Source organism: Carex rostrata, chromosome 16 (assembly GCF_964058835.1).
Source record: "Carex rostrata chromosome 16, lpCarRost1.2, whole genome shotgun sequence".
In the NCBI taxonomy this organism is placed as follows: domain Eukaryota; kingdom Viridiplantae; phylum Streptophyta; class Magnoliopsida; order Poales; family Cyperaceae; genus Carex; species Carex rostrata.
The window spans coordinates 6,868,763-6,880,201 of NC_135933.1; the positions used below are offsets into that span (position 1 = coordinate 6,868,763).

General features: G+C 29.9%; 1 protein-coding gene across 1 annotated transcript; it reads left to right on the top strand.

Annotated features, from left to right (window-relative positions):
• Positions 1–7,735: 7,735 nt before the first annotated feature.
• On the top strand, positions 7,736–11,222 carry LOC144567256 (leucine-rich repeat protein 1-like). Its single transcript, XM_078317350.1, has 6 exons — positions 7,736–8,103; positions 8,683–8,754; positions 9,483–9,626; positions 10,227–10,298; positions 10,397–10,468; positions 10,953–11,222. Exons 1-6 carry the CDS (start codon positions 7,883–7,885, stop codon positions 11,020–11,022), a joined length of 651 nt encoding a protein of 216 aa, XP_078173476.1. The 5' UTR covers positions 7,736–7,882; the 3' UTR covers positions 11,023–11,222.
• The last annotated feature ends 217 nt before the right edge of the window (positions 11,223–11,439 follow it).

An 11,439-nucleotide genomic window follows, 5' to 3' on the forward strand; every position in this document is an offset into this window, starting at 1 on the left:
AAGGTAGCCATGATACTTTTAGGGTGATGCAAAATATTATGCTTTTATTAGAGTTGTCATAATTCTAAGTTACAAGTATAATTTTTTTCTATTTTCTTAATCCAAACTGTCTTAGAGATGATAATAAAACTTGAATCGGAATAGCTGGTGAAATTTATATAATAAAAAAAAAACTGTATATTATCTTTTTTTATTTAACAAAAAAAAAAAGTATCGTAGCGGTCAAGCTTAGGCTTAGCGCAATTCATATAAATAATAGAAAGAGTAGTACGTGTTCGAAAGAAAAAGAAAAAGGACGCTCAGTGCTTACACAGGCCCGATTTTTTTATTTATATCCAAAAATTAAATCAAATTACAAAAAATAACCGAATTACCGTTGAAATTTCAAAATTACCCAATCCGGTTACTGGGTAACCGGATTTTCCTTTTTTTTCCGGTTATCCAATTCCCGGAATTGGAAAAAATGTCCGGTTATTGGATAACCGGAAATATGGTTTTGGTCCGGTTATCCAATAACCGGTTTTTTTTTTTTTTTTTAACTCGTTTTTTTATAACCATATTTATATGCATATGTATATGTGTATGTATATTTTTCTATAATTTTAAATTTCAGATTTTATTTACAATTTGTTTTTTGTGTAAATTTGATAAATCTAATTTCATGTTTCAGAAAAAACGCATAATTTGAAATTATAAAATTATTTTTTCTGTATCATGGTTAATTTTCAAATTTAATTTACAAATTTTATTTGTAAATTTGATAGATATAAATACGATGTTTATTTTTGTAAATCATATTTAATTGAGATTCATTGTTTTGGAGATTTTTTAAATGTATCTTTTGGAGATGCATTGCAAAACAATAATCTTGTATAGTGGAAATGGGAGATGCAAAGCAAAACCATGCATCTTTAGTTGTTTACGGATCTTATACAACTGGGTTGGACATTTGTTTGCTCCAAATTAATCACAACCATTCAAAGAACCATTTTTTCTCAAGAATTTTCAGAACTTGCTGAATTTTTATTTACTTTTTTTGCTCCCACCGGGGCTTGAACCCATATCACTTGGGTGGGAGCCAAGTACCCTAACCACTATACTAGATGAACTTTCTTGTTACCATCTTGATTCTTGTTTATTATATATACGACTTGTATAAATTTTCTAGTCTATATAGTTTCAATGTTTCTTGTATAGTGAATAATTTTTTTTTTTTAATGTAAACTATATATATTCTGTCGGAATATTTATTTTATTAATATTCTATATAATCTATATACACTAACCCTAAACACTATATATTCTATATAATCTACATATACATATAAAATAAAATTCGTATTTAGATTTATCAAATTTACACAAAAAAAATTTGTAAATCAAATCTGAAATTTAAAATTATAGAAAAATATACATACACATATACATATACATATACATAGACCTACACATACACATACACATACACATACAAATACACATATACATATACATATACATATAAAATAAAATTCGTATTTAGATTTATCAAATTTACACAAAAAACAAATTGTAAATAAAATCTGAAATTTAAAATTATAGAAAAATATACATACACATATACATATGCATATAAATATGGTTATAAAAAAACGAGTTTAAAAAAAATAAAAATAAAATAAAAAACCGGTTATTGGATAACCGGACCAAAACCATATTTCCGGTTATCCAATAACCAGACATTTTTTCCAATTCCGGGAATTGGATAACCGGAAAAAAAAGGAAAATCCGGTTACCCAGTAACCGGATTGGGTAATTTTGAAATATCAACGGTAATTCGGTTATTTTTTGTAATTTGATTTAATTTTTGGATATAAATAAAAAAATCGGTACACAGGCACTTGAACCAAAATTAAAATGAAGTAAAAAATTAAGAAAAGTAAGAAGATATCACTGGGCCATATATGTGGGATAAAGATTAAGCAAAATGGTTTCAGTAAAGAAGAATTATTCCCTGTAAAGTAAAAAATTCTTCTTCCTCTGACATTCTCTCGTTCTTATGTATTATTTAAAGTACCAGAAGAAGCGGGGAACCGTTTAAAGTTGGAGGATGTTTTTCTTTACTGAAGAATGACAACCACTTCTGATTAGTTTTCATCTGGAAAGCTCCTTTCAAATAATTCTCATCATTCATATCCTATATTATATGCTCCATTTTCAGTGGCGGATCCACGATAAGTTTCTGTATATTATATATCGTAATTTCCAATTTTATTATTGGTATAATTTTAGAGTCATAGTGGCAATTTTTTAGAGGTAAATTTTAAGTATTTTTTTTTACATTTTCTACTTAAAAAATTAGAAACTAAATCAGGTCAACTTTTTCAGAAAAAAGGAGGTAAAATTAATTTTGTACGCAGAAAACTACAATCACAATTTCAATAGTGAGTTTTCAAAAAGTTAAATAAAATCAAATTGAAAAGTAAATTTAGAAATATGTACTATATATACGTATAGATAGTCTAACAGTCGAATTTCATGTAACTTAATGTAATTTTTTTCTTATGATTCATCAGCGAGAATTGATTTTGGTCGTTGAAGTTTTGAAACATATATCAAATCTCATTATTATTTTTATAGGCAAGATATGTATATATATATATTTAATATAGATCATGTCTGTGTTGGAAATTTATTTTAAAACTCAAAATTTATGTAAATAAATACTATTTTTTTATATTAATGTTTTCTAAAGTTTATGAGTTACAGAGCTTAATTTCTTTGATGCACTGATACACAATTAAATGGCATTTATTCTTTTAATTGTTATTAATAAAAAGAAACGGTAATAGCTATTACTTTGGTGCACATATTTCATTGACATGAATAGCAATTAATATTTGACCCGTTAATGCTATTACTGTCATAGATATTTCTTTGAACATTCATTGTAATGGCTATTTAAATATTATATAATTTTATATAATAACGGTAGAAGAATGAATATGAATTTAATTGTCACGAGTGCATAAATTTGTTTATAAATAGTACATGATTTTGGGAAAGAATATCATTCCATTATCCAACAATTTACATATTCTCTTGATCTTTCTCTAAGCTCTATAATTCATAAATTCAATTACTATTCTCCCACAAACAAATATTTTCTTTATAGAAAACATATTATTCTGCTATCACTGTTGAAAGAAGCTACATCAACCTCTACCACAGTTGCGCCCGAAGGTAGAGGAATACCGGCGTAACTTGGGGCAAGCTTAACCGATTATTCCTGCGCTTAGGACGGGAAGTTGCCTTAGGTCCGCATTTTGCAGCTCCGGGTAATAAAGTTTTAATTATATTCTTGATTATATTTTTAATATAATTGTTATTTATTTAATGATCAAAATTCAGATTTAAAACTAGTTGGTTAGTTCATATTTTTCCAACAGTCTGTAATATTGGATATCAAATTTAGGCTTGAATTCAACAGACTGTACAGAGATACGCACAAATTTAAACTATCCCGACCGGTACTGCGCCAGTTTTGCAAGTCCGCAATATCTTCAAAATTCCAATATTAGATTAAGACAACAATATACGTGGTAACTTGTGCCGTATATCTTATAGGTGGTGCTCTAGGAATGAGATCAGCTGCTCTTTAAATCTCTGCTATTCTGTGCTCTTCTGTCTATCTGTCTCCTCTGTCTCTCTCCTCCTCTTTGAAGTGAGAGATAGAGAGTAAAAAGGATAGCAGGTTCCTGCTTTTTCTTTGAGAAAAGCAACGGATGCTGATCTGGTGCTCTATGACTAGATCATTAGCAACAAAAATCCACCCATTGTGCTTCTAAATTTTAAACTAAGACGATCTAATAAACAATAGTGAAACGGTTTATCCATATATTCTCGTTCAAGAAATAACAAGAAGAATATAAGTTGCGGATATAGAAGACGCGCGGTTTTCAATTCTTTTATGGCAATTATTTTGTTTCTTAATTTGTTTCAACCTTTGGAATGGGGTTCATCTTTTTTTTCTTTCTTTTTTTCATTTTTAAACTTTTATCTGTCCACAAAAGTGTTGTTCCAATGTTGCCATTTCCCGGGATTTCATATTCATTTGTCTTCCACTCTTCCTTTGGAATTAGGCACTGTGTAACTTCTTTATTGTTATTTTTGTATTGTAAACTCATTGGCTATCTTCACATGCGGAGCTCATGTTGTATAATTTTTTATTTCCATGAAAATTTTTATGCTCACCTATATGATGTAGTTCCATCCCATGTTAAATAAGCTAGCTCCTTATATCTGTTGGAAAATATTCCGATCAGAGCAAAGTTAATTAGATGTGATGTGCTCACAATATTTCCATCATAGTAAAGTTTGGATGTGATATGCTCATCAAGACGAGTTGGTGAATATAATTTTAAAACTCTATCAGATTGGTTTTAAATGATGAATTTAAATTGTTAAAATATATTTACTTCATGAGTGATACATGTATATAAAAAATTTAGAAGTTTGGAATTCATTTAGTACAAAGTCAAGCAGTAAAAAAAATGAACCTTTTATAAATTGTTTTATGTATTTATTTTCCATCATTTTTTCTAATGCTTGATTTTGTATTAAATAAATTCGAAATTTTCAAAATTTTACATGTACATGCATTACTCATGAAGTAGATGGATTTCAACGGTTTGATTTGCCGTTTGAAGCCAATCCAATAGACTTTTTGAGTTGTGCTCACTAATCCATCTCGGTGAGCACATCACACTCTAGCTTTGCTCCAATTAATAATTGATTACTGACTTTATTATAAAATAATTTTATAAATAAAAATTCTAAATTTAAAATCAAGTACTTTAAATACTCTAATAAAAGTAAAATAAGTGCGAGATAAAACTAAATTGTTTGATTTGTTGTGCAATTCATGAGTTAGACCGTTCAAAGTAAAATATGACACCTTCATATCCAGAGTTAATTGTTTATTCATTTTTAATTTTTTTTCTCTCCTCCAATAACATAATCACATATCGGATGACAAGTAATTAATTCAAATGAATTAGCATTGTAACACTCAACATGTCATCGTTAAATTTATAACATAATAAATCTTATTGTAACACTCAACTATTTTTGTCTTTTAAAATGTGATTTTGAGTTTAGATGCTCACTTTCACTATGATCGGAATCATTTCTCCTCTTTGTAAACAAAAAATAAAACTCACTAATATCTCTGATCAGGTCACAAACAGTCGATAAAATTTACCTCCCAACAAATTTTAGTGAAAAAGAAAGAGATTTCCTCTTCTGATTATGCCCCACGTACTCTTCACTCAAATACTCAGGTTACTTTATTTATCTTTTATATTAATTAGTATGACAATATTTTGGATTATAAAACTGTCATTATGGCATTTAATAGAATGCCATTTAAGGAATTAAGGGTATTCACATGTGCTTAATTTGTTTGACAAAGAGTGACAGAATTGGAAAATGCGATTTTATGGAGCTCATTTTCTGAAAATTAGTTCTTTTCCTCTGGTAATCATCTTTATTTGGTATTTGAGTAAAGGTGTAGCCAAAATCAGTTTTGTTAGGATTTCACCATTCTTATTATGAAGGTACTAAATTTATTTGTCTTACTATTTTTATAATAGAAATGACATTAGCTTGTTTCTGTTGGATTCTAAATTTTTTTTTTCTTGCTCGAGATTGCATGAGTTTTCTGTTTGCACAGCTAGGGGCTAGGCTACTATGACATTGGTGTTATTTGAAATTAAATAACACCAACTTTTAAACCCTTAGATTTGCCTTGAGATTCGTACAAAATAAAGTGCTTGAACAGTAAAAGCGGATATTACGAATCTCAAGGCAGATCTAAGGGTTTAAAAGTTGGTGTTATTTAATTTCAAATAACACCAATGTCATAGTAGCCTAACTCCACAGCTAGCTATTACTTATTTTGTACTATTACTTGGCTAAAATCCTCAACAGTAGTGCTACTTTTTTTTCTTTCTTTTTTTTTTTATCAAAATTTGATTGTTTTTATTTATTTATTTCAACTTCTACAACTTGATTTCATCATTTGATCCTGGCCACCAAACCTCTATTGTGCATAATTTTTATTCATAAAAAATATTAAAAAATAATATAGAAAAATAGGTAAATTGTCTGGAAATTTTTATTCCATTAAAAAAAAAAACTAAATCAACTCTTCATGTGACAGGATATGTGGGCACATCAAATAAATCGAATAATTAATTTGATGATACCTTTAAAAGTGTCCAAAGGCTGTGTCAATAATATGGTTTATCAAAATACCACATTCATTCGTGTATGTTTTATATTATCTTTAATTAATTTATACAAATTCTGGCTACTGTGCCGACCATTGTCTTGAGCGCTGAGAAATTAATTAAAGAATCATCACCTTGAAGGCTTGAAAGTTGAAAGGATAGAAAAATGGATCACACGGGTGGGTTATGCTACACTTAGACATCTTGCTTACGAGGTCAAATCTCGTCGTTTTCGATGTTTGCCACCATAATATCCCTACCTAAGATTCTCGCCTATTTTAAAATTTCTTTAATGCTACTTTCCAAATTTGCAAAAGTTTCATCACAGCATCAACCTAATAATTCTGGATATGAAATTTTGATTCGGAGTAGTTAACCTAAAAGCATTTGCCAACATTACAATAATAAACTTTTCGTATTATATTCGTTTTTTTTTAATTTAAAATATATTGTAAATTTGTGAAATTGTTCGAACAACATACTATTTATTTTATCATATAAATATTTATTTAGAATATGATTATAGAGATATATTATCTATATTATAAAAATGAATATTTTCGAGCAATATTTATATTATTTTTTAATTACAAATTTTAAAATCGAGAGACTCGAATCACGAAGTTAGTATGATTATATGAAAAATCTATCAAATGACTTAATTTCTTTTTTTATTAATTATAAAGATAACTCTCCAAATTCCAACTGGCTTAATTTGTAAAATTGTACGAACAAGATACTATTTATTTTATCATATAAATATTTATTTAAAATATGAGTATAGACTATAGAGATATATATTGTTTGTATTATAAAAAATGAATATTTTCGAATAATATTTATATTATTTTCAAATTACAAATTTTAAAATCGGGAGACTCGAATCACGAAGTTAGTATGATTATATGAAAAATCTATCAACTGGCTTAATTTTTTTTATTAATTATAAAGATAACTCTCCAAATTCCAACGGCATCACCATTTCATTTTTATGGGAATGGCATCATCATTTCCATTTAAAATGTAAAGGCCTCAAAGGACGGTTCCCTCGCACAAACTACTGCTGTCTGCCAGAAACCCAGAAACCAAATAATTAAATACTTAAACGTTGCATCTTTCTAATTTTTGATTTTTTTCAAACTTACTGTTTGTAGCCTGTACCCATCTAACCTAAACCAACTCCGCAAGCATAGTTTAAAGAGAGCCGATATAACCTCTGTGGAGTGTGGACATGACTTTGAAATTTACATAAAATTTTCCCATTTTGTGCTTGTCATCTTGAGATAAATTTCATACTGTATCAACTGTTGATATTTGAAATATATGTTAATAGAATAAGTATTTAAAATAACTATTACTTTTGAATGAAAAATATTTCACACACAGATGTTCACATAGTTTTGATAACAGAAGAACGCATACCCATCATAACGCACCACAACCAGAGTGTTAAAAAGTGTCGCCCCCTCTTCCCTTTCTTCCCAGTCTCACTTTCCCAACTCCCCAGTCTCTCCTTTCCCCTGCGCTTTACCCCTCTCTCTCTCTCCACCTAATAATACCACCACCTCCTCAGTCCGACTCTTCCCCCAAATCGGAAACCCTAACCCTAGATGGCGACATCAGTTGTCACCATCGTCGCATCTCTTGTTACTCTACTTGCGATCTATTGGCCGGGCTTAGTTTCTTCCAACTCAGAAGGAGATGCTCTTTACGCGCTTAGAAGCAGCCTCTCGGATCCAGATAATGTGTTGCAGAGCTGGGATCCTACTTTGGTGAATCCTTGCACTTGGTTTCATATCACTTGTAATCAGGATAACAGAGTCACTCGCCTGTAAGTTCAATTTCTGATCTGTTTAATTGAAGTTTTGAATTATAATCTCCGAAGTAGCTGGCTCCTTTTTTTTACGTGTTTTGGATGGAACAGTTTAAACGGGAAACTTCTAGCTTGTTAATTTATTCTCAGAGTTGATTTGAGCTTATTTAGGTAAATAATTAAGAGACATCACAACTGAGATTGGTTGAGGTCTAGGGATTAAATTAACTAAATTGACTTTTTATAGAGATATTTTTATAAAGTAAACATTGAGTTTTGTTTGGTTCTAATTGCAAGTTCCCATATGGTAAAGTTTCCTAATAAATAAGTCATCATTGTTAATTTTCTGTGATCTGGGAGAATTATGACTGATTATTATATCTAAGTCGAAATCTCGCTTACTGCTTACTTATCACGATCTGTAGAATCAAATGGACAGTAAAGTGGCAAGATTTTCAATACCAGATACATAGTTCCTTTTTTTTTTTGGAAGACTATGAAACAGAGGTTGACCTGTATGCATTTGTTATATGTTAATTCTGATCAAGTATTTTTTTTTTGTCATCTCATCTTTTCTTTTTCTTTTTTTGTGTGCAGTGATTTGGGCAACTCAAATTTGTCAGGAAATCTTGTTCCTGACCTTGGACGGCTAGAGCATCTGCAATACTTGTGAGTTATGCTTGTGATATTATTTCCAAGGGTATTTGGAACACGCATTCATTTTTAATACTTTACTGTAAGGTCCACAACTGCCATTTACTAATACAAGATGGACAATTTACATTGCAATAGATACTTGATGGCCTACATCTAATTATATATAAAAGGGGTTTTAACCAGATGCAAATAGTTCAATCATTCCCAATTTTATTAGACTTATTGTTCTTTATAAATTTAATCACACTAATATATTTGCCATATATAGTTTTGATTTTAATTTGGTTTATTTAAATTTGCTTGAGTTACCTTAGGGATATATCTGTGGCACCTGCAAATCTTAAGTATATAAATTCGTTCTCTATCATTTTGATTGGATGCATATATAAAATTATCCAATTTGAACATCTTTTTGGCAACTGACCAATCAAATTTTATGACTGACTAATCAAATTTTAAAATATCACCATTTTAACACATGCCTGTCAAAGTTGTTAGAGAACTTGTCCCCAATTTTGTTTTGTACAAGTTTTGGCATCTGTTGTTGCGGTTATCAAATAAGTTTGCACCTATGTCCCATTATCCAAATATTGTAATGTTTTATGTTACCTGATATAAGATCATATTTAGTTGGAAGTTTGTTCAATTTGTGCACATTGAAGTTTAGTTCAAATATTGTTAATGATTGGATTGCTAGAAAAAGTGTAAAACATGTAATATTTGTAAATTCTATTATCCAGGGAGCTGTACAAAAATAATATCCAAGGGACAATACCATCAGAGCTTGGTAACCTCAAGAGCCTTATTAGCCTGGATCTGTACAACAACAACTTAACAGGAAACATTCCCCAAGAGCTTGGTAATCTCAAGTCACTTGTATTCTTGTAAGCTTCTTTTTCTTTTTCTAATTTAAGAGTCAACTACACAAAATACGTCCTGAATTACCACATGTAATCTGTTTTGGTCCCTCAAGGTTTCAAACTTCTCAATTTTAACCCTCAACTTATTTTGCTTTGTACAAGCTTGTCTCCTCGTTTCATGTCATGTCAGGTACATTGAATGAGAAGCGCTTGTGAGTATATTCTGAAAAGGAAAATTATAGAATAACACTTGCAAATTGATGAGGAGTGTAAGGAAACTATTGTTTCGTATCAAAAACAGATCATTTGTTGATCTGGTCTTAAAATTTAAATCAGCAAAGTAGGTTTATAGAATTCAACATAATGGAACTCTTAAGATGAAAAAAGATAGATCAAATTCTATGCATATTGAGTTATTTCTGTTGCTCTCTTGCATTCTGGAGCCCTGCACTTTGTCTATTTGCCTTGACCTTAAGTTAGCAAACTTTCTGTATTAAATTTGTTGATCTGAACTTGCTACTTTGGACCAATCTGCCAATCTAAGTTGTTTATGACTTATATTTACGAATTTAAAATGAGGACCACATTAACTTGTTTTAATATTTCTTTTCCAATATTTTTCAGACGGCTAAATGATAATCATTTAACTGGGAGAATCCCGAGGGACCTTGGTAAAATCCATAGCTTGAAAGTTGTGTAAGTGCCTGTTTTATTTTTTTTCAGCTGATTTTGATAGGTATATTTATAAAATATGAGCAAATATCTTTATTTTATAATTCTTTTCCTTATTACAGAGACGTCTCACACAATGATCTGTGCGGAACAATTCCCACTACTGGGTCTTTTGAGCATATCCCTTTGAACAAGTATATGTCCTCTTAACTTAAGCTTTTCCATTAATTCTCTTTATACCATGGTCACACGATAATTAAATCAATTAGTGTGTTAGCACTTTGTACTGGTAAGAATCAAACTCATATTTTATCTAGGTATCTGCATGTCACTGATACAATACGGGTGCTGATAGTATGGCCATCATCATAAAAAGTCTCATATACTATCAGTCTTGTTAAATGACGTGTCGTGTAATCAGTGAAGTGTTGTAAAAAAAAAAATACCAAAAAAATGCATTTAATGCAAATGCATTTTTTTTTGTTTTCCAAGTACAGTCAGAAACATTTAATATTTTTGTTAAGCCTTCAAAGAAATGAGAATAACTTGATTGATATTATATATTGAAAGAAATAAGTAAATTTGTTTTGTAAATATAGATATTCTACAACTGTTATTTTAGATTTCAGTAATAGCAATATCAGTATCAATAGAATTCTTTATTGTATTCTCTTGCAGTTTTGAGAATAATCCAAGATTGGAAGGACCCGAATTGCAAGGGCTTGTGGCTTATGACATGAACTGCTAAAACTAGAGTGATGGTGTGAATCCGGTCTCCATCCTTTATAAATTACTATATTATGCTTAAAGCTAGCTTATACTGCATAAGAGCGGAACAAGTTCATTGGGCCTTTTTGTACTATCAATTATATTAAGGATAATTCCGTCTTTATGTATTGTAGATATTTAAATCTTCGTATGGTCGTCTTTGCATTGAAAATTTACATCATATTTTTTTTTTGTCATTTTGTCTATGACAAATTGATGGTCTCGTGCAACCGCAGAGGGAAACCTATTTATGGCTTCAATTGTACTGGTTCAGTTTAACCTTGCTTGGCAAGAGCAAACACTATTGTACTGCTAGTGTTCGATCTGCAGAAGTTGAGTTTAGAACTGAACTTCAATTGTACTGGTTCAGTTTAGAACTTCAATTGTACCGGTCCAG

Excerpts from the sequence above, each read along its gene's own strand:
- LOC144567256 (XM_078317350.1), top strand. The coding sequence starts at position 7,883 with ATGGCGACATCAGTTGTCACCATCGTCGCATCTCTTGTTACTCTACTT. Across the intron at positions 8,104-8,682 it reads GATAACAGAGTCACTCGCCT|TGATTTGGGCAACTCAAATT; the intron begins GTAAGTTCAATT and ends TTTTGTGTGCAG. Across the intron at positions 10,299-10,396 it reads ATCCATAGCTTGAAAGTTGT|AGACGTCTCACACAATGATC; the intron begins GTAAGTGCCTGT and ends TCCTTATTACAG.